Raw genomic sequence first — 23,155 nt, forward strand, 5'->3', positions numbered from 1 at the left:
ATTTCTCGTTAAATTTAAATTTCACACAGACATGGAATATCTTACTAATTTGTAATTTTTTTCCCTTTAGAGTGGAGATGACGAAGACTACAAAAGAATCTACTCTAAGAAGATTAAACCTAGACTGAAGTCTGAAGATCTTGCTGAGGGTGTTGATGTGCGCACAGAGCGCCACAGCAGCACAAGCAGTGATGGTTGCACCGTTACTACAATCACTCGGAGAATAACTACCTACACTGTGGACATGCCGGGGGGAACCAGTCAGCAGATTGATTGCTCAAGCCCTGAGTTCAAAAGTCAGGTCTTGCAGCATGAGCAGTCGGAGGGGGATTCTTATCAAATCAGATTACCACATAGTAGCCTGGTTAGCAGTACACACGGAGGTATAAAAATGGGGGACATATCTCTTAGCGGGCCCCATATCACTGGCTCCTCTGTGAAGCACTGTAGCACAGGATCTATCACAGCAACAAGTGAATTAGATGGTAGTGGGAGAGAGATTACATTTAATGTGTCAGACACTGGACTGTCAGGGGGAAAAGGACATAGGGTGATAGAACGTTTTGGAAGGACTGAAACTTCTACAGGCAGTAGTGATCTCTCTGGCAAAGTAACCATGGGGTTAGACAAAGAAGTGGGGAATGTTTCTTCTCCAATGGAAGCTGGTTTTAAAACATCAAGTACGATAAAAGAAACTGGCTTTGCTACAGTAAAGGGCCCTGTTCTGGACACTCGTGTTTCAGGTTTTTCTATTAGTGGAGATACAGGGGGCAGTATTGGCAGGGGATCTTTGTCTGGAGCGCTTAAGGATGGGTCTACTAGTGGATCTGTTGTTCATGCAGAGGAAATTGGTGGTGAACTCAAGATGCCCCATGTGAAAGAACCAAAATTTGGAACTAAACAGTTTACTGTAGAAGGTCCTAACGTAGAAATGATTTACAACAATCAAAATGTTAAAGATATTAGTCAAAGTGGTTTTAGCATAACTGGCAATCAGGATCCGTCAGCTTCATCATTTAGAGTGAAAGGCACTACTTTGGAGGGCTCCAGTTTGGGCACTAATGTAAAACTGCCCTCTTTTGAACTTAAAGGTCCAAAGTTTCAGGTACCTGATACAGTAGTAAGTCCCCCCGAAGCTAATGTTAAAATTACACATCCAGATATGGACATCAGGTGTCCAGAACGTCACACTGAAGGATATGAGGATAAAGTCAAAGAGGCCAAATTTAATGTGCCATCAATCTCTGGTCAGGGAACTTATATGCCACACGTGGACTTAAACCTGAAAGGACAAAAAGTGAAAGGAGATGTTAATGTGTCTGTTCCAAAGGTTGAAGGGAATGTTATGACACCAAGATTTGATATTAAAGAATCAGATCGTGAGGGTGCTAAGGGTGACTTTACTGTTTCAAAGGTAAAAATGCCCTCGTTTGGAATTAAAAGTTCAGAACTGAAGGGTCCAAATGTTGATCTAAATCTCGCTAAAGCAGAAATGGATATTAAAGCAAAAGATGTGGATATCAAGACTCTAGAGCTTAATATTGAGGGATCTGATAAAAAAGTTAAAGACAGCAATGTCAAGATAACATCAATCTCTGGTCCAAAGTTTTCTGTACCTGATGTGAACTTAAACGTGAAAGGGCCAACACAGAAAGGTGATGTCAACGTGTCCACTACAAAAGTGAAAGGAGATATTACAGCCCCCAAAGTTGAAATTGAAGGCCCTGGCATTGAGGATTTTGAGGGTGGTTTTAAGCTACCAAAGATCAAGATGCCCTCCTTTGGAATCAAAGGTCCAAAAGTGGAGGCACCTGATGTTAACACAAATTTTCCCAAAGCAGACATGGACATTAAAGATGTAGATGTGGATATCAAGGGTCCAGAGCTTGACATTGAAGGACCTGATGGAAAAATCAAGGGCTCCACATTCAAAATGCCATCAATCTCCGGTCCAAAGATTTCTATGCCAGATATGAATGTGTCCATTCCAAAAGTGGAAGGAGATATTAAAGCCCCAAAAGTCGAAATTGAAGGCCCAGACTTTGAGGGTCCTGAGGGAGGTTTTAAGATGCCAAAGATTAAAATGCCAACATTTGGACTCAAGGGTCCAAAAGTCGAGGGTCCAGATGTTGATGTGAATATCCCTAAAGGCAATATTGAGGTTAAGGCACCAAATGTGGATATTAAAGCTCCCGAGCTTGACATTGAGGGACCTGATGGAAAAATTAAGGGCTCTAAATTCAAAATGCCATCAATCTCTGGTCCAAAGATTTCTATGCCAGATGTGGACGTCAACCTGAAAGGCCCAAAACTTAAAGGTGATGTTGATGTGTCTGTTCCAAAAGTGGAAGGAGATATTAAAGCTCCCAAAGTCAAAATTGAAGGCCCAGAACTTGAGGGTCCTGATGGTGGTTTTAAGATGCCAAAGATGAAAATACCATCATTCGGATTCAAGGGTCAAAACGTGGAGGGTCCAGATGTGGATGTGAAAATTCCTAAAACTGATATTGAGGTTAAGGCACCAGATGTGGATATTAAAGCTCCAGAGCTTGACATTGATGGACCTGAGGGAAAAATCAAGGGCTCTAAATTCAAGATGCCATCAATCTCCGGTCCAAAGATTTCCATGCCAGATGTGGACTTCAACCTGAAAGGGCCAAAACTCAAAGGTGATGTTGATGTATCAGTTCCAAAAGTTGAAGGAGACATTAAAGGACCAAAAGTTCAAATTGAAGGCCCAGACCTTGAGGGTCCTGAAGGTGGTTTTAAGATGCCAAAGTTCAAAATGCCATCATTTGGAGTTAAAGGTCCTAAAGTGGAAGGCCCAGATGTTGACATTGATCTCCCAAAAGCAGATATTGACGTTAAAGGACCTGAAATTGACATCAAAACTCCTGATCTTGACATTGAGGGACCTGAGGGGAAAATCAAGGGCCCCAAATTCAAAATGCCATCTATGTCTGGTCCAAAGATCTCTATGCCAGATGTTGACTTCAACCTGAAAGGGCCAAAACTCAAAGGTGATGTTGATGTGTCCATTCCAAAAGTGGAAGGAAATATTAAAGCACCAAAAGTTGAAATTGAAGGGACAGACCTTGAGGGTCCTGAGGGTGGTTTTAAGATGCCAAAGATCAAAATGCCATCATTCGGACTCAGGGGTCCTAAAGTGGAAGGCCCAGATATTGATGTAAAAATCCCTAAAGCTGATATTGAGGTTAAGGCACCAGACATGGATATTAAAGCCCTAGAGCTTGACATTGAAGGACCTGAGGGGAAAATCAAGGGCCCCAAATTCAAGATGCCATCAATGTCCGGTCCAAAGATTTCCATGCCAGATGTTGACTTCAACCTGAAAGGGCCAAAACTGAAAGGTGATGTTGATGTATCAGTTCCAAAAGTTAAAGGAGACATTAAAGCACCAGAAGTAGATATCAAGGGCCCAGAGCTTGACATTGAAGGACCTGAGGGAAAAATCAAGGGCCCTAAATTCAAAATGCCATCTATCTCTGGCCCAAAGATTTCTATGCCAGATGTTGACTTCAACCTGAAAGGTCCAAAACTCAAAGGTGATGTTGATGTGTCCATTCCAAAAGTGGAAGGAGATATTAAAGGACCAAAAGTTCAAATTGAAGGCCCAGACCTCGAGGGTCCTGAAGGTGGTTTTAAGATGCCAAAGTTCAAAATGCCATCATTTGGAGTTAAAGGTCCTAAAGTGGAAGGCCCAGATGTTGACATCAATCTCCCAAAAGCAGATATTGACATTAAAGGACCTGAAATTGACATCAAAACTCCTGATCTTGACATTGAGGGACCTGAGGGAAAGATCAAGGGTCCCAAATTCAAGATGCCATCAATGTCCGGTCCAAAGATTTCCATGCCAGATGTTGACTTCAACCTGAAAGGGCCAAAACTGAAAGGTGATGTTGATGTATCAGTTCCAAAAGTTAAAGGAGACATTAAAGCACCAGAAGTAGATATCAAGGGCCCAGAGCTTGACATTGAAGGACCTGAGGGAAAAATCAAGGGCCCTAAATTCAAAATGCCATCTATCTCTGGCCCAAAGATGTCTATGCCAGATGTTGACTTCAACCTGAAAGGTCCAAAACTCAAAGGTGATGTTGATGTGTCCATTCCAAAAGTGGAAGGAGATATTAAAGGACCAAAAGTTCAAATTGAAGGCCCAGACCTCGAGGGTCCTGAAGGTGGTTTTAAGATGCCAAAGTTCAAAATGCCATCATTTGGAGTTAAAGGTCCTAAAGTAGAAGGCCCAGATGTTGACATCAATCTCCCAAAAGCAGATATTGACGTTAAAGGACCTGAAATTGACATCAAAACTCCTGATCTTGACATTGAGGGACCTGAGGGAAAAATCAAGGGTCCCAAATTCAAGATGCCATCAATGTCCGGTCCAAAGATTTCCATGCCAGATGTTGACTTCAACCTGAAAGGGCCAAATCTGAAAGGTGATGTTGATGTATCAGTTCCAAAAGTTAAAGGAGACATTAAAGCACCAGAAGTAGATATCAAGGGCCCAGAGCTTGACATTGAAGGACCTGAGGGAAAAATCAAGGGCCCTAAATTCAAAATGCCGTCTATGTCTGGTCCTAAGATTTCAATGCCAGATGTTGACTTCAACCTTAAAGGGCCGAAACTCAAAGGTGATGTTGATGTGTCCATTCCAAAAGTGGAAGGAGATATTAAAGGACCAAAAGTTCAAATTGAAGGCCCAGACCTCGAGGGTCCTGAAGGTGGTTTTAAGATGCCGAAGTTCAAAATGCCATCATTTGGAGTTAAAGGTCCTAAAGCGGAAGGCCCAGATATTGACATCAATCTCCCAAAAGCAGATATTGACGTTAAAGGACCTGAAATTGACATCAAAACTCCTGATCTTGACATTGAAGGACCTGAGGGAAAAATCAAGGGCCCTAAATTCAAAATGCCATCTATCTCTGGCCCAAAGATTTCTATGCCAGATGTTGACTTCAACCTGAAAGGTCCAAAACTCAAAGGTGATGTTGATGTGTCCATTCCAAAAGTGGAAGGAGATATTAAAGGACCAAAAGTTCAAATTGAAGGCCCAGACCTCGAGGGTCCTGAAGGTGGTTTTAAGATGCCAAAGTTCAAAATGCCATCATTTGGAGTTAAAGGTCCTAAAGTGGAAGGCCCAGATGTTGACATCAATCTCCCAAAAGCAGATATTGACGTTAAAGGACCTGAAATTGACATCAAAACTCCTGATCTTGACATTGAGGGACCTGAGGGAAAAATCAAGGGCCCCAAATTCAAGATACCATCAATGTCCGGTCCAAAGATTTCCATGCCAGATGTTGACTTCAACCTAAAAGGGCCAAAACTGAAAGGTGATGTTGATGTATCAGTTCCAAAAGTTAAAGGAGACATTAAAGCACCAGAAGTAGATATCAAGGGCCCAGAGCTTGACATTGAAGGACCTGAGGGAAAAATCAAGGGCCCTAAATTCAAAATGCCGTCTTTGTCTGGTCCTAAGATTTCTATGCCAGATGTTGACTTCAACCTGAAAGGGCCAAAACTCAAAGGTGATGTTGATGTGTCCATTCCAAAAGTGGAAGGAGATATTAAAGGACCAAAAGTTCAAATTGAAGGCCCAGACCTTGAGGGTCCTGAAGGTGGTTTTAAGATGCCGAAGTTCAAAATGCCATCATTTGGAGTTAAAGGTCCTAAAGTGGAAGGCCCAGATATTGACATCAATCTCCCAAAAGCAGATATTGACATTAAAGGACCTGAAATTGACATCAAAACTCCTGATCTTGACATTGAAGGACCTGAGGGCAAAATCAAGGGCCCTAAATTCAAAATGCCATCTATCTCTGGCCCAAAGATTTCTATGCCAGATGTTGACTTCAACCTGAAAGGGCCAAAACTCAAAGGTGATGTTGATATGTCCATTCCAAAAGTGGAAGGAGATATTAAAGGACCAAAAGTTCAAATTGAAGGCCCAGACCTCGAGGGCCCTGAAGGTGGTTTTAAGATGCCGAAGTTCAAAATGCCATCATTTGGAGTTAAAGGTCCTAAAGTGGAAGGCCCAGATTTTGACATCAATCTCCCAAAAGCAGATATTGACGTTAAAGGACCTGCAATTGACATCAAAACTCCTGATCTGGACATTGAGGGACCTGAGGGGAAAATCAAGGGCCCCAAATTCAAGATGCCATCAATGTCCGGTCCAAAGATTTCCATGCCAGATGTTGACTTCAACCTGAAAGGGCCAAAACTGAAAGGTGATGTTGATGTATCAGTTCCAAAAGTTAAAGGAGACATTAAAACACCAGAAGTAGATATCAAGGGCCCAGAGCTTGACATTGAAGGACCTGAGGGAAAAATCAAGGGCCCTAAATTCAAAATGCCTTCCATCTCTGGCCCAAAGGTTTCTATGCCAGATGTTGACTTCAACCTGAAAGGTCCAAAACACAAAGGTGATGTTGATGTGTCCATTCCAAAAGTGGAAGGAGATATTAAAGGACCAAAAGTTCAAATTGAAGGCCCAGACTTCGAGGGTCCTGAAGGTGGTTTTAAGATGCCAAAGTTCAAAATGCCATCATTTGGAGTTAAAGGTCCTAAAGTGGAAGGCCCAGATGTTGACATCAATCTCCCAAAAGGAGATATTGATGTTAAAGGACCTGAAATTGACATCAAAACTCCTGATCTTGACATTGAAGGACCTGACGGGAAAATCAAGGGCCCCAAATTCAAGATGCCATCAATTTCTGGTCCAAAGATTTCCATGCCAGATGTTGACTTCAACCTGAAAGGTCCAAAACTGAAAGGTGATGTTGATGTGTCCATTCCAAAAGTGGAAGGAGATATTAAAGCACCAAAAGTTAAAATTGAAGGCCCAGACCTCGAGGGTCCTGAAGGTGGTTTTAAGATGCCGAAGTTCAAAATGCCATCATTTGGAGTTAAAGGTCCTAAAGTGGAAGGCCCAGATTTTGACATCAATCTCCCAAAAGCAGATATTGACGTTAAAGGACCTGAAATTGACATCAAAACTCCTGATCTTGACATTGAGGGACCTGAGGGGAAAATCAAGGGCCCCAAATTCAAGATGCCATCAATGTCCGGTCCCAAGATTTCCATGCCAGATGTTGACTTCAACCTGAAAGGGCCAAAACTCAAAGGTGATGTTGATGTATCAGTTCCAAAAGTTAAAGGAGACATTAAAGCACCAGAAGTAGATATCAAGGGCCCAGAGCTTGACATTGAAGGACCTGAAGGAAAAATCAAGGGCCCTAAATTCAAAATGCCATCTATGTCTGGTCCTAAGATTTCTATGCCAGATGTTGACTTCAACCTGAAAGGGCCAAAACTCAAAGGTGATGTTGATGTGTCCATTCCAAAAGTGGAAGGAGATATTAAAGGACCAAAAGTTCAAATTGAAGGCCCAGATCTTGAGGCTCCTGAATGTGGTTTTAAAATGCCAAAGTTCAAAATGCCATCATTTGGAGTTAAAGGTCCTAAAGTGGAAGGCCCAGATGTTGACATCAATCTCCCAAAAGCAGATATTGACATTAAAGGACCTGAAATTGACATCAAAACTCCTGATCTTGACATTGAGGGACCTGAGGGGAAAATCAAGGGCCCCAAATTCAAGATGCCATCAATGTCTGGTCCAAAGTTTTCTATGCCAGATGTTGACTTCAACCTGAAAGGTCCAAAACTCAAAGGTGATGTTGATGTGTCCATTCCAAAAATGGAAGGAGATATTAAAGCACCAAAAGTTCAAATTGAAGGCCCAGACATCGAGGGTCCTGAAGGTGGTTTTAAGATGCCGAAGTTCAAAATGCCATCATTTGGAGTTAAAGGTCCTAAAGTGGAAGGCCCAGATTTTGACATCAATCTCCCAAAAGCAGATATTGACGTTAAAGGACCTGAAATTGACATCAAAACTCCTGATCTTGACATTGAGGGACCTGAGGGGAAAATCAAGGGCCCCAAATTCAAGATGCCATCAATGTCCGGTCCCAAGATTTCCATGCCAGATGTTGACTTCAACCTGAAAGGGCCAAAACTCAAAGGTGATGTTGATGTATCAGTTCCAAAAGTTAAAGGAGACATTAAAGCACCAGAAGTAGATATCAAGGGCCCAGAGCTTGACATTGAAGGACCTGAAGGAAAAATCAAGGGCCCTAAATTCAAAATGCCATCTATGTCTGGTCCTAAGATTTCTATGCCAGATGTTGACTTCAACCTGAAAGGGCCAAAACTCAAAGGTGATGTTGATGTGTCCATTCCAAAAGTGGAAGGAGATATTAAAGGACCAAAAGTTCAAATTGAAGGCCCAGATCTTGAGGCTCCTGAAGGTGGTTTTAAAATGCCAAAGTTCAAAATGCCATCATTTGGAGTTAAAGGTCCTAAAGTGGAAGGCCCAGATGTTGACATCAATCTCCCAAAAGCAGATATTGACATTAAAGGACCTGAAATTGACATCAAAACTCCTGATCTTGACATTGAGGGACCTGAGGGCAAAATCAAGGGCCCCAAATTCAAGATGCCATCAATGTCTGGTCCAAAGTTTTCTATGCCAGATGTTGACTTCAACCTGAAAGGTCCAAAACTCAAAGGTGATGTTGATGTGTCCATTCCAAAAATGGAAGGAGATATTAAAGCACCAAAAGTTCAAATTGAAGGCCCAGACATCGAGGGTCCTGAAGGTGGTTTTAAGATGCCGAAGTTCAAAATGCCATCATTTGGAGTTAAAGGTCCTAAAGTGGAAGGCCCAGATGTTGACATCAATCTCCCAAAAGCAGATATTGACGTTAAAGGACCTGAAATTGACATCAAAACTCCTGATCTTGACATTGAGGGACCTGAGGGGAAAATCAAGGGCCCCAAATTCAAGATGCCATCAATGTCCGGTCCAAAGATTTCCATGCCAGATGTTGACTTCAACCTGAAAGGGCCAAAACTGAAAGGTGATGTTGATGTATCAGTTCCAAAAGTTAAAGGAGACATTAAAGCACCAGAAGTAGATATCAAGGGCCCAGAGCTTGACATTGAAGGACCTGAAGGAAAAATCAAGGGCCCTAAATTCAAAATGCCATCTATGTCTGGTCCTAAGATTTCTATGCCAGATGTTGACTTCAACCTGAAAGGGCCAAAACTCAAAGGTGATGTTGATATGTCCATTCCAAAAGTGGAAGGAGATATTAAAGGACCAAAAGTTCAAATTGAAGGCCCAGACCTCGAGGGCCCTGAAGGTGGTTTTAAGATGCCGAAGTTCAAAATGCCATCATTTGGAGTTAAAGGTCCTAAAGTAGAAGGCCCAGATGTTGACATAAATCTCCCAAAAGCAGATATTGACATTAAAGGACCTGAAATTGACATCAAAACTCCTGATCTTGACATTGAGGGACCTGAGGGGAAAATCAAGGGCCCCAAATTCAAGATGCCATCAATGTCTGGTCCAAAGTTTTCTATGCCAGATGTTGACTTCAACCTGAAAGGTCCAAAACTCAAAGGTGATGTTGATGTTGATGTGTCCATTCCAAAAATTGAAGGAGATATTAAAGCACCAAAAGTTCAAATTGAAGGCCCAGACATCGAGGGTCCTGAAGGTGGTTTTAAGATGCCGAAGTTCAAAATGCCATCATTCGGAGTTAAAGGTCCTAAAGTGGAAGGCCCAGATGTTGACATCAATCTCCCAAAAGCAGATATTGACGTTAAAGGACCTGAAATTGACATCAAAACTCCTGATCTTGACATTGAGGGACCTGAGGGGAAAATCAAGGGCCCCAAATTCAAGATGCCATCAATGTCTGGTCCAAAGTTTTCTATGCCAGATGTTGACTTCAACCTGAAAGGTCCAAAACTCAAAGGTGATGTTGATGTGTCCATTCCAAAAATGGAAGGAGATATTAAAGCACCAAAAGTTCAAATTGAAGGCCCAGACATCGATGGTCCTGAAGGTGGTTTTAAGATGCCGAAGTTCAAAATGCCATCATTTGGAGTTAAAGGTCCTAAAGTGGAAGGCCCAGATGTTGACATCAATCTCCCAAAAGCAGATATTGACATTAAAGGACCTGAAATTGACATCAAAACTCCTGATCTGGACATTGAGGGACCTGAGGGGAAAATCAAGGGCCCCAAATTCAAGATGCCATCAATGTCCGGTCCAAAGATTTCCATGCCAGATGTTGACTTCAACCTGAAAGGGCCAAAACTGAAAGGTGATGTTGATGTATCAGTTCCAAAAGTTAAAGGAGACATTAAAGCACCAGAAATAGATATCAAGGGCCCAGAGCTTGACATTGAAGGACCCGAGGGAAAAATCAAGGGCCCAAAATTCAAAATGCCATCTATCTCTGGTCCAAAGATTTCTATGCCAGATGTTGACTTCAACCTGAAAGGGCCAAAACTCAAAGGTGATGTTGATGTGTCCATTCCAAAAGTGGAAGGAGATATTAAAGCACCAAAAGTTCAGATTGAAGGCCCAGACCTCGAGGGACCTGAAGGTGGTTTTAAGATGCCGAAGTTCAAAATGCCATCATTTGGAGTTAAAGGTCCTAAAATGGAAGGCCCAGATTTTGACATCAATCTCCCAAAAGCAGATATTGACGTTAAAGGGCCTGGGATTGACATCACAACTCCTGATCTTGACATTGAGGGACCTGAGGGCAAAATCAAGGGCCCCAAATTCAAGATGCCATCAATGTCCGGTCCAAAGATTTCCATGCCAGATGTTGACTTCAACTTGAAAGGGCCAAAACTGAAAGGTGATGTTGATGTATCAGTTCCAAAAGTTAAAGGAGACATTAAAGCACCAGAAGTGGATATCAAGGGCCCAGAGCTTGACATTGAAGGACCCGAGGGAAAAATCAAGGGCCCTAAATTCAAAATGCCATCTATCTCTGGCCCAAAGATTTCTATGCCAGATGTTGACTTTAACCTGAAAGGGCCAAAACTTAAAGGTGATGTTGATATGTCCATTCCAAAAGTGGAAGGAGATATTAAAGGACCAAAAGTTCAGATTGAAGGCCCAGACCTTGAGGGCCCTGAGGGTGGTTTTAAGATGCCAAAGTTCAAAATGCCATCATTTGGAGTTAAAGGTCCTAAAGTGGAAGGCCCAGATGTTGACATCAATCTCCCAAAAGCAGATATTGACGTTAAAGGGCCTGGAATTGACATCACAACTCCTGATCTTGACATTGAGGGACCTGAGGGCAAAATCAAGGGCCCCAAATTCAAGATGCCATCAATGTCCGGTCCAAAGATTTCTATGCCAGATGTTGACTTCAACCTGAAAGGTCCAAAATTCAAAGGTGATGTTGATATGTCAGTTCCAAAAGTTAAAGGAGACATTAAGGCACCTGAAGTAGATATCAAAGGCCCAGGAATTGACTTTGATGGACCTGAGGGAAAAATCAAGGGGCCCAAATTCAAAATGCCTTCCATATCTGGGCCAAATATTTCTATGCCAGATGTTGACTTCAACCTGAAAGGTCCAAAACGGAAAGGTGATTTTGATGTGTCCGTTCCAGAATTCGAAGGAGATATTAAAGGACCAAAAGTTGAAATTGAAGGCCCAGACCTCGAGGGTCCTGATGGTGGTTTTAAGATGCCAAAGATCAAAATGCCATCATTTGGAGTTAAAGGTCCAAAAGTGGAGGGTCCAGATGTTGATGTGAAAATCCCTAGGGCCGATTTTGAGGTTAAGGCACCAGATATGGACATTAACGCTCCAGAGCTCAACATTGAGGGACCTGATGGAAAAATCAAGGGCCCCAAATTCAAGATGCCAACAATCTCTGGTCCAAAGGTTTCTATGCCAGATGTTGATTTTAACCTGAGAGGGCCAAAGGTGAAAGGTGATGTTGACGTGTCACTTCCAAAAGTTAAAGGAGACATTAAATCACCAGATATGGATATCAAGGGGCCAAAACTTGACATAGAAGTACCTGAAGGAAAAATGAAGGGCCCAAAACTGAAGATGCCATCAGTATCTGGTCCTGAAGGTCCTAATTTGGAGGTCAATATTCCTGAAGCAAATGTGAAAAAGCCAAAGTTCAAGATGCCAAAATTTAAAATGCCAAAATTTGGTTTTAAGTCACCCAAAGGAGATATTGATGTTAGTTTGCCTAGTGGGGATGTCAGTTTAACTTCACCAGACATTGACATCAAAACACCTGATCTAGACATTGAGGGACCTGAAGGAAAAATCAAAGGTCCTAAGTTCAAAATGCCATCTATGTCTGGTCCAAAGATCTCTATGCCAGATGTAGACTTCAACTTGAAAAGTCCAAAAGTCAAGGGTGATATAGATGTTTCTGGACCCAAAATTGCAGGTGACATAAAGGTTCCAAAAGTGGACATTGAAGGTCCCGATATTGATATAGAGGGCCCAGAAGGTGGTTTGAAGATGCCTAAATTCAAAATGCCATCATTTGGACTCAAAGGACCTAAAGTGGAGGGCCCAGATGTTGACATCAATCTACCAAAAGCAGATATTGACATGAAAGGGCCTGAAATTGACCTCAAAACTCCTGATCTTGACATTGATGGACCTGAAGGGAAAATCAAAGGTCCCAAGTTCAAAATGCCTTCTTTATCTGGTCCAAAGATCTCTATGCCAGATGTAGACTTTAACCTGAAAGGTCCAAAACTGAAAGGTGATGCTGACATATCCATTCCAAAAGTGGAAGGAGATATTAAAGGACCAAAAGTTCAAATTGAAGGCCCAGACTTTGAGGGTCCTGAGGGTGGTTTTAAGATGCCGAAGATCAAAATGCCATCATTTGGAGTTAAAGGTCCTAAAATGGAGGGCCCAGATGTTGACATCAATCTCCCAAAAGCAGATATTGATGTTAAAGGACCTGAAATTGACATCAAAACTCCTGATTTTGACATTGATGGACCTGAGGGGAAAATCAAAGGTCCCAAGTTCAAAATGCCTTCTTTATCTGGTCCAAAGATCTCTATGCCAGATGTTGACTTCAACCTGAAAGGGCCAAAACTCAAAGGTGATGTTGATGTATCAGTTCCAAAAGTTAAAGGAGACATTAAGGCACCTGAAGTAGATATCAAGGGCCCAGGGATTGACTTTGAGGGACCTGAGGGAAAAATCAAGGGCCCCAAATTCAAAATGCCATCCATCTCTGGCCCAAAGGTTTCCATGCCAGATGTTGACTTCAACCTGAAAGGTCCAAAACTCAAAGGTGATGTTGATGTGTCCATTCCAAAAGTGGAAGGAGATATTAAAGGACCAAAAGTTGAAATTGAAGGCCCAGACTTTGAGGGTCCTGAAGGTGGTTTTAAGATGCCAAAGTTCAAAATGCCATCATTTGGAGTTAAAGGTCCTAAAGTGGATGGCCCAGATGTTGACATCAATCTCCCAAAAGCAGATATTGACCTTAAAGGACCTGAAATTGACATCAAAACACCTGAGTTTGACATTGATGGACCTGAGGGGAAAATCAAAGGTCCCAAGTTCAAAATGCCTTCCATATCTGGTCCAAAGATCTCTATGCCAGATGTTGACTTCAACCTGAAAGGTCCAAAACTGAAAGGCGATGTGGATATATCAGTTCCAAAAATTAAAGGAGACATTAAAACACCAGAAGTAGATATCAAGGGCCCAGAGCTTGACATTGAGGGTCCTGAAGGAAAGATCAAGGGCCCCAAATTCAAAATGCCATCTATCTCTGGCCCAAAGATTTCTATGCCAGATGTTGACTTCAACCTGAAAGGTCCAAAACTAAAAGGTGATGTGGATGTGTCCGTTCCTAAATTGGAGGGAGATTTTAAGGGACCAAAAGTTGAAATTGAAGGCCCAGACTTTGAGGGTCCTGAAGGTGGTTTTAAGATGCCAAAGTTCAAAATGCCATCATTTGGAGTTAAAGGTCCTAAAGTGGAAGGCCCAGATGTTGACATTGATCTCCCAAAAGCAGATATTGATGTTAAAGGACCTGGAATTGACATCAAAACTCCTGATTTTGACATTGAGGGACCTGAGGGCAAAATCAAGGGCCCCAAATTCAAGATGCCATCAATGTCCGGTCCAAAGATTTCCATGCCAGATGTTGACTTCAACCTGAAAGGTCCAAAACTGAAAGGTGATGTTGATGTATCAGTTCCAAAAGTTAAAGGAGACATTAAAGCACCAGAAGTAGATATCAAGGGCCCAGAGCTTGACATTGAAGGACCTGAGGGAAAAATCAAGGGCCCTAAATTCAAAATGCCATCTATCTCTGGCCCAAAGATTTCTATGCCAGATGTTGACTTCAACCTGAAAGGTCCAAAACTAAAAGGTGATGTTGATGTGTCTGTTCCTAAATTGGAGGGAGATATTAAAGGACCAAAAGTTGAAATTGAAGGCCCAGACTTTGAGGGTCCTGAAGGTGGTTTTAAGATGCCAAAGTTCAAAATGCCATCATTTGGAGTTAAAGGTCCTAAAGTGGAAGGCCCAGATGTTGACATCGATCTCCCAAAAGCAGATATTGACGTTAAAGGACCTGGAATTGACATCAAAACTCCTGATTTTGACATTGATGGACCTGAGGGCAAAATCAAGGGTCCCAAATTCAAGATGCCATCAATGTCCGGTCCAAAGATTTCCATGCCAGATGTTGACTTCAACCTTAAAGGGCCAAAACTGAAAGGTGATGTTGATGTTTCAGTTCCAAAAGTTAAAGGAGACATTAAAGCACCAGAAGTAGATTTCAAGGGCCCAGAGCTTGACATTGAAGGACCTGAGGGAAAAATCAAGGGCTCTAAATTCAAAATGCCATCTATCTCTGGCCCAAAGATTTCTATGCCAGATGTTGACTTCAACCTGAAAGGTCCAAAACTAAAAGGTGATGTTGATGTGTCTGTTCCTAAATTGGAGGGAGATATTAAAGGACCAAAAGTTGAAATTGAAGGCCCAGACATTGAGGGTCCTGAAGGTGGTTTTAAGATGCCAAAGTTCAAAATGCCATCATTTGGAGTTAAAGGTCCTAAAGTGGAAGGCCCAGATGTTGACATTGATCTCCCAAAAGCAGATATTGACGTTAAAGGACCTGGAATTGACATCAAAACTCCTGATTTCGACATTGAGGGACCTGAGGGCAAAATCAAGGGCCCCAAATTCAAGATGCCATCAATGTCTGGTCCAAAGATTTCCATGCCAGATGTGGACTTCAACCTGAAAGGTCCAAAACTCAAAGGTGATGTTGATGTGTCCATTCCAAAAGTTGAAGGAGATATTAAAGCACCAAAAGTTCAAATTGAAGGCCCAGACCTCGAGGGTCCTGAGGGTGGTTTTAAGATGCCAAAGTTCAAAATGCCATCATTTGGAGTTAAAGGTCCTAAAGTGGAAGGCCCAGATGTTGATGTCAAAATCCCTAAGGCTGATATTAAGGTTAAGGCACCAGATGTGAACATTAAAGCTCCAGAGCTTGACATTGAGGGACCTGACGGAAAAATCAAAGGCCACAAATTCAAGATGCCATCTATCTCTGGTCCAAATGTTTCTATGCCAGATGTTGACTTTAACCTGAAAGGTCCAAAACTCAAAGGTGATATTGACATGTCCGTTCCAAACATTGAAGGAGATATTAAAAGACCAAAAGTTCAAATTGAAGGCCCAGACCTTGAGGGCCCTGAGGGTGGTTTTAAGATGCCAAACATCAAAATGCCATCATTTGGAGTTAAAGGTCCTAAAGTAGAAGGCCCAAATGTTGACATTAATCTACCAAAAGCCGATGTTGATTTTAAAGGACCTGAAATTGACATTAGCACTCCTGATTTTGACATTGAGGGACCTGAGGGCAAAATCAAAGGTCCCAAGTTCAAAATGCCTTCCATATCTGGTCCAAAGATTTCCATGCCAGATGTCAACTTAAATCTAAAAGGCCCTAAAGTCAAGGGTGATGTGGATATTTCTGGACCAAAGATAACAGGTGACATAAATGCTCCAAAAGTGGACATTGAAGGACCTAATGTTGATATTGCTGGCCCAGAAGGTGGTGTAAAGATGCCAAACATCAAAATGCCATCATTTGGAATGAAAGGCCCTAAATTGGAGGGTCCAGATTTTGACATCAATCTTCCAAAAGCAGATTTTGATATCAAAGGACCTGAAATTGATGTTAATGCTCCTGATCTTGACTTTGAGGGACCTGAGGGGGGTTTAAAACCTATTAAGTTCCCAAAATTCAAAGGGCCCCATTTTGGAATGAAATCTTCGAGTGGCAGTCTTTCAGTACCTGAAAAAGATATTAAGGCGAGCATGGATGTCAAAAGCCCTGATGTCAACGTTAGTGGACCAGATGCGAACATCAAGGTGCCAAAAACTAAGAAATCAAAATTTTCATTTGGAGTTAAAAGCCCAAAATTGGATGCAGATATTCCTGAGGCTGGTGGTAGTTTAGAAGGACCTGATATGAACATAGATGTGAAAGGAAAGAAGGGTAAAATCAAACCGACTAAAGGGAAAGGGAAGTCTAAAACTTTTGATGGTGATATGAATGAACCTGATTTGCAGTTGAAGTCAACCAAAGTAAAGAAACCTTTTTTTGGAAAGTTATATTTTCCTGATGTGGAATTTGACATCAAATCTCCAAAGGTTAAAGGTAGTTCATCTGCGTCTGGAAATATAAAATCCTCTGATGTTGATTTGCCATCTGCAAGCCTAAAAACTGATATTCAGACACCAGATGCTAGTTTGGACAGTCCGGATTTCAAAACAAAAGGGGGGAAAATGAAAATGCCAAAAATCGGTGTGTCTGGCTCCCCAGATGTCAGTGTAGCAGGATCAGGTATTAATGGAAAAGGCAATGTAAAAATTGATATGGATGGAAAAATGCAGGATGTTGAGTTGACGGTGCCATCTGTAAATGTCCATGGTGTGGCTTTAGATGCTGATTTAAATCTCACTGAACAAAAAGGAGTAAAAGGGAGCATTGAAATACCAGGCTTTAACGTGAGGGGACAAAAAGGAGAGGCTGCAAGTGGGTTAGGCATGAAGTCAGATGCATCATTATCTGGGGTTGAGTACCAAGAAGGCAATGTAACCTTTCCTAAAATCAAAATACCAAAGTTTGGTGTTGCCTTGCCTAAAGTAGAAGGAAGAGAGATGGGAGTAGATGTAGGTTCAGGTGAATTGGCTGCTGGTGCTAAAGTTAGTTCCCAAAGTCTAGAAATGCAGAGCACTGATGTGAAAAGCAGTGGTGGAAAAATGAAAGTCAAAATGCCAAAACTATTTCTCAAATCTAAATCTAAAGGTGGCAGTGCAGCTGATCTTACTGTTGAGGGACAAGATGCTGATCTTACCCCTAAAGGAGGTGCAAATGTGTCTAAGGAGTTGAGTCTTAGTTCTGGGGAATTGATAAGTGGCAAGTTGGCAGTAGAGGGAAGCTCTGGATTTAAAGTTTCACCAAAGAGTAAATCAGCCTCCCTTGACTTCTTCAAAAAATCACGACATCACTCGTCCTCTGTAAGTGACGAGGGAGGTTTAGCTTCCCCTGTTTCTACTGAAGGACACTTACAGGCTGAGGGTGGCAACATTTCGATTGATGCTGGAGATGCAATGGTTAAAGGCAAAAAAGGAAAGTTGAAGTTTGCTACAATTGGAGGTTTTAGCTCAAAAAGTAAAGGTTCATATGAAGTGACGGATGAAAGTGAGGTTAGGATTGAGGGTGCTGGTGGAGTTGCTCAGCCTTTAAAGAAGTCCAGAATGTCGTCATCATCTAGCAGTGAGGGTGGCTCAAAAGGTAGTTTTCGGTTACCACATCTCGAAATAGCCGTTTCGCCAAAGAAATAGTTTATACACTAGTATCTATACACAGTACATTCACCAATATTTTTTTTGTCTCGATAACTACATGTAAATCTGTCTTTCATTTAAACAATAGTGCACTGTTTCTTCAATTTCCACAAATATTCTTTACAGGCATTGCTTTTTTTCTTCTTTTTTTTAAAATCACAATTTAACTGTAAATAAGAGAAATCTGTAATGTAATTTTTATTCTTTTGTTTTGTAGATAGGAATTTCATGTCCAATCCAACAATGTGTGTAGTTAATATAAAATGTTCTGCATCTAGATTTGAGTTGTCATCTGATAACTTGTTATATTTTTGTACCTTTGAAAGTTTTGGGACTCTTGTCCTTTCTAAAAATTGTCTGGATACATTTACACACAAGATACATGATTTTAGTTGCATTTGAAAGGATTTTATGACTTCAACTTCATTTTTATATTTAGTGATGTATCATGTGTACTCATCACAGATGAATAATTAATTTCAACAGTGATAAACCAGATATCATTTGTAAGCACAATGAAGTTTAAGGGCTGTACAAACTGTAAATAAATTGATTCAAAATAGATACATTTGATAACAACATTGTCTCCCAAATAATATGACACTTCAGATGTTATGGAATTTACACAGAGATTATAATCTTCTAAAGTATTTATATCTAAGACTGTCTTTTTCAGTGATTGATTGAATCTCTTTCAAATGCACACCATGTAGCAGTTGACAAAAGCTGCGACTTGCTTTGATTTTTAATGGTTTCTAAGGCATTTTTTCTTAGTTATATCTTCCACATTTCTTCACATCCAGTTGGCTCTCTCTCTTCCTCTCACTAAATGTATGAAATGTCGTGCTGTCGTGTGGTGATATAACTATAGGAAATCTAATGCCAATGGTTAAACTTTAATGTTTTGAAAAGGCATAAAATGTGCATTGTCCTTGTAAATAGTGGGACCTTTAGGCTTCAAGTTTTTAACTCCTTTTTGTTTTTCTTGTATGAGTTGCAAAAAATTTAAATAAAGTGATCAACTATCAATACATGCTTGTGTTGAGAATGTTACTCTTTTCTTTCAAATCCTATATATTGTTAATGTAACAGAACTGTTTTGTTGGAACATTAACTTGTATAAAAATATCACAAATAGTGATAAATAAGAGTGCATTCGTTCAACTCTATCTAACCATTGTGCTTTTAGTTTTCTATGAATTCTTTGATAAAAGCCAACACCAAGAAAACAGGAAATGGGCTTTCCTGTCCTGGTTCTTCAAGGAAGGAAATGATCAGGAAATTCCTATGAGGGAGGAAAGTGTGGGTTGTTTTGTATGCAAATATTCGATAACAGAACAGGGGTGAGAAAAGAAAACGGCATGCATTCTTTAGTTAACTTGAAATCTATGACAAGCAACTTAAGCTGAGAGGAATACAGGCAAACACCCTTATTTTTCTCATTTCGTTTGAAAGGTAAGACTTATGATTGTCTTTTATATGCAATGTTGACAAGAAATTGAGTGGAATAGGGTTGATTTCTTTTGTCTTTGAACATGTTTCTGAGGCAGTGTTATGCTGTTTTATGCATTGGGTTGATTTTCAAATTCCCAATTTTTGGTGTACACGGTCACTCCGGGTAGGTCACATTCTACGAGAGACAATATCTTACAAAATTTATTAGAATTAATCTGGTTTCCTATTTGAGTGCTTGGCATCATATTCTCGCTTAATTCCAAGACTCCTTGAGAAGACAATTTTGATTTATGATAATAATATTAAAACTATTCACTATTAACTGTGCAAAATGACCAGTGGGTCAAGGGCCAGTGTGTTTGGAGTGTTGTTCAACATCAAATACCCCGCTTTGCATTTGCATATAGAAATATGAGGTCTTCAGGTAGAAAGAATCAACTATCTCTCTTTATCTGGTTAGACACGTTTGTGGATAATATAACGAGCAGCAGTCTATGCTGACGTCTCTTGTATCAAAGAGGACGCAAACAGATGGTGTCCTTGACTCCTACAGGAATTAAAGGTTAGACTGTGCATTTATTTCAGTCCATACTGATGCGTTTTACAGTGATCCATATTGCAAATATACAATTTATGGTGAAATTCTCAAACAAAATAATCTGCAATATACAGTATATATCTTTCTTAGTCAACCCACTTTTTCATGTATATTTTATGAACTTAGGACACTATAGGGCTCTTTAAGAACTGAGATAATTTATAAGTGATGGAGTGACAGATTTAAAGCATATATCATGCAATGGCGATGTGTTAAAAAATAGTCTAATTGGACAAGATGACTGTGCATTTATCTTATTAATATTTAGAAACTGATTTCTATTTATTTACTGTTCTGTTGTTTCATGGTCATATTAAGGTAGAGCTGCCGTTTATGACATTAACATAAAAGTATAATTAATATAGGCAAGCATAGATAACAGCCATTAAAAACAAAAACATAAAAAAGTTTCCAGAAAGACATCATGGATGTATAGGTTAACATTATTCACCCAGACTACCCATCATTACAGGGTAGCTTCAAATGAGATTAGTTTGCGCATCCAATGAAAATTCATCCATCCTACATGCCCTCCACCCCCTGCTGTTCACTCCTTACATAATGCATCAAGGTACATCAATTGGTAATTAAACAGTCTCACACAGCTGGGGTAAGAACATCTGGATCACAGAATTCTCACCAAAAATGTTAAGATTCAGAACAACTAGCGATGGCTTAATTTGACAAATTTGTTGTAGTACTATGTGCATTGCACAGATCAGAAGATTCTATCAAAACCTGATCTCAAGTTATACATATTTTCAGTGCACTTTATCATTGTTTCAAAATACAAGATTATTGCAATATGTAATGAGAACATTTGGTTTGATCACCAAAACACAACCGTATATGATCTTTAAATGTAGTGTTTTTAACAAGTAGTTCATCGTAGCAAACAATGCAATATATGTATCAAATGACCCTTGTTACTGAAATATTTACAGTAATTTTCAACAAAGTTCTGAAACAACAAGTAAGATCGCCGTCTAAATTAAAAACAAAAAGGTAACACTTTACAGTGAGGTTCCATTTGTAAACATTAGTTAACTATGGTACATTAGATAACATGAATTAACAATGAAAAAATAATTAACTCATGTTAATTTGAAATTAAAAGTATCTGTTAATGCTTTTTAATGGACCTGAACTAATGTGAACTAACAATGAACATTTGCACTTTTATTAACTGGCGCTAAACAAATATTGTAAAAAATGTATTACTTGTTGTTAGTTAATGCATTAACTAATGTTAACAAATAGGACCTTAATGTAATGTGTTACAACCAAAACCATATTGTAATGAATTCTGATGATGACCAGAAAAAAGAAAAGAAAAATGAAACGTGTTACGTCTTTGATGATTTGGTGCTTATCACCTTAAAACAATATATATCCCTTTTTCTCTCTTCCTTTTTTTAATGTTTTGATCTGCAAATTTGTCCATGGCTCAAAGCCCCTCCACCACACTAAGGAATGAAGCAAAGGGAACCTTCTAACCATAATGGATACCATAAAGGATGACGGTATCCATATTTTGAGCATAACAAAAGAACCATGAACTGAAGGCACTGCACATGAATAAATCATTGACTGTATCTGCAGTATAAGACCAGCAAATCTTTGGATCCAAATAGAGTCAATGAGCAATATGACACACTCTGCAGTGCATTTACAGTAGATCCACATTTTCCATAGGACAGGATAAACAACCTCAGCTGTAGAAAATGAATTATTGTTATCACATCTCCCTGTGCAAACATCAGGAATATTAGCATTGTGATAAACATTTGTTTAGCTTTATATGCAAAAAAAATAAAATAAAATAAAATAAACAGAAATAATCAGTTGGTACCATCGCCAAACCCTACCCCCTTTTGATTATTTTAATTCCTTCTATGTAAAACACTTTGCATTACCATTGTGTATGAAATGTGCCATATAACTTGCCTTTCCTTGCCTTAAAGACGCATTTTTCTTAATATACAGCATTCAACAGCATTGTAAACACTGTCACATAGACATTTCCTGAACATTTACTAGAGATGAAACACTGACTTGTGCTGCAATGAAGAAGTCAGAACAGTGATAGTCTTTGGTGTTTATCTGTCACTATGGCTTGAAAAAGACAGTGAGAGAATAATTTTTCTGCATGGTTTCCTCCTTCGTTGAGAGGCTGAGACTCTCTCCCTCGGGATCCCATCAGATGGGGGGACTGTGTGAGAAGACATGTCTATGTGCATGCGTGAGCGAGAGAGAGAGCTGGAGCGAGGGAAAGAGCATGTGTGCACACATAAAGGAAAGGGGCAGAGTGTGAGTGCGAGCGCAGATGATGCTGCTCGTGGAAGGAGATGGTGCTGGTTTTGGCTTTCCTTCCTGTGCTACAAGATTCCCCCCGCTAAGATTTGACCTCTGCGTCCTGTCAGTTTGGCACCTCAGCTTCTCGGGTAAGAGCTGTTCGTTATTTGCCTCTGGAATAAGAGCAGCTAGCTGTAAGCGTTCCTCATTTTTTTGTATTTTGTGTGTGTGTCGTATGTGCAGAGAGACACAGAACGACAAAGGGAAGGGAGGAGGGTGGAACAGGCGGAGGATATCATGTGTGTGCTATAACTAAGGACAAGGAGCAGACAGAGTTGGAGAAGAGGGGAAATAAGACACAAGGCAGAAGCTACAGACATCATCCCTTTATTGGCCAAAACCGGCAACAAAGACAAAAGAGGTAAAGCCTCTGAAGCCGAGACTCCTCGTTTTTCCTCGGATTCCATGTGCAACTGGCATCACATCGAGGGCAAATAGGATGTCTGTGTCTGGAAAAAAAGACTTTGACGTGAAGCAGATCCTCAGGCTCCGCTGGCGCTGGTTCAGCCACAGCACACAAACCTCAGCTGGGAATGGAGGCTATATCCAACAGGAAGGTTTCGACCACCGGGGAACACCGGTACGGCTGAAAAGTCACTCCCGGGACAGAGGAGGACTTCGCAAGAGCAACAGCCCCGTGCACAGCATTCTGGCTCCGAACCCTGGACCCACACCTGTTTATGTCAGGCCGGGCAATCAATCATGGCACCAGCAAAACATCATCCAGCACCTCCAAGCTAGCGAGGAGCTTCCCAAGAGCAACTCACCTTGCAGTGCCAGGAAAGAGGAGGCGAAGAGCAGTCATGAGGATGTGAAGAGCAATCCGGAGGATCCCTCTGAAGAGGAAGCCACAGACAGGTAAAAAAAAAAAGAAGCTCAGTGCAGAAATAGAACCGTAAAACCAGATGTGTGAAGTGGTGCCTGCTGCTGTCAGCTAACACATTCATGGTGGAAGCGGCTAAGTTTTGCCT

General features: G+C 40.7%; 2 protein-coding genes across 6 annotated transcripts in view; both read left to right on the forward strand.

Annotated features, from left to right (window-relative positions):
* Positions 1 to 18,807, forward strand: part of ahnak (AHNAK nucleoprotein) — a 31,863-nt gene extending 13,056 nt beyond the window's left edge. Inside the window, exon 5 of the mRNA XM_079839075.1 lies at positions 71 to 18,807. Within this exon, the coding sequence (XP_079695201.1) occupies positions 71 to 17,773 (17,703 nt within the window). The 3' untranslated portion in view covers positions 17,774 to 18,807. The remainder of the gene's footprint in view (positions 1 to 70) is intronic.
* Positions 18,808 to 19,090: 283 nt separating this feature from the next.
* Positions 19,091 to 23,155, forward strand: part of klhl4 (kelch-like family member 4) — a 110,728-nt gene continuing 106,663 nt past the window's right edge. Inside the window, exons 1-2 of one of the 5 annotated variants that reach the window (XM_079839079.1) lie at positions 19,091 to 19,231; positions 19,692 to 19,793. Coding sequence is in view for 2 of the 5 variants with exons in the window: in XM_079839077.1 (XP_079695203.1) it covers positions 22,624 to 23,042 (419 nt within the window). In the remaining 3 variants the exon portion in view is untranslated. Of the gene's footprint in view, positions 19,232 to 19,691; positions 19,794 to 21,282; positions 21,353 to 22,077; positions 23,043 to 23,155 lie in introns of those variants that run through there. The other 4 variants (XM_079839076.1, XM_079839078.1, XM_079839080.1 and 1 more) reach the window with 4 other exon arrangements.

This window comes from Gobio gobio, assembly GCF_949357685.1.
Source record: "Gobio gobio genome assembly, chromosome: 16".
Lineage (NCBI taxonomy): Eukaryota > Metazoa > Chordata > Actinopteri > Cypriniformes > Gobionidae > Gobio > Gobio gobio.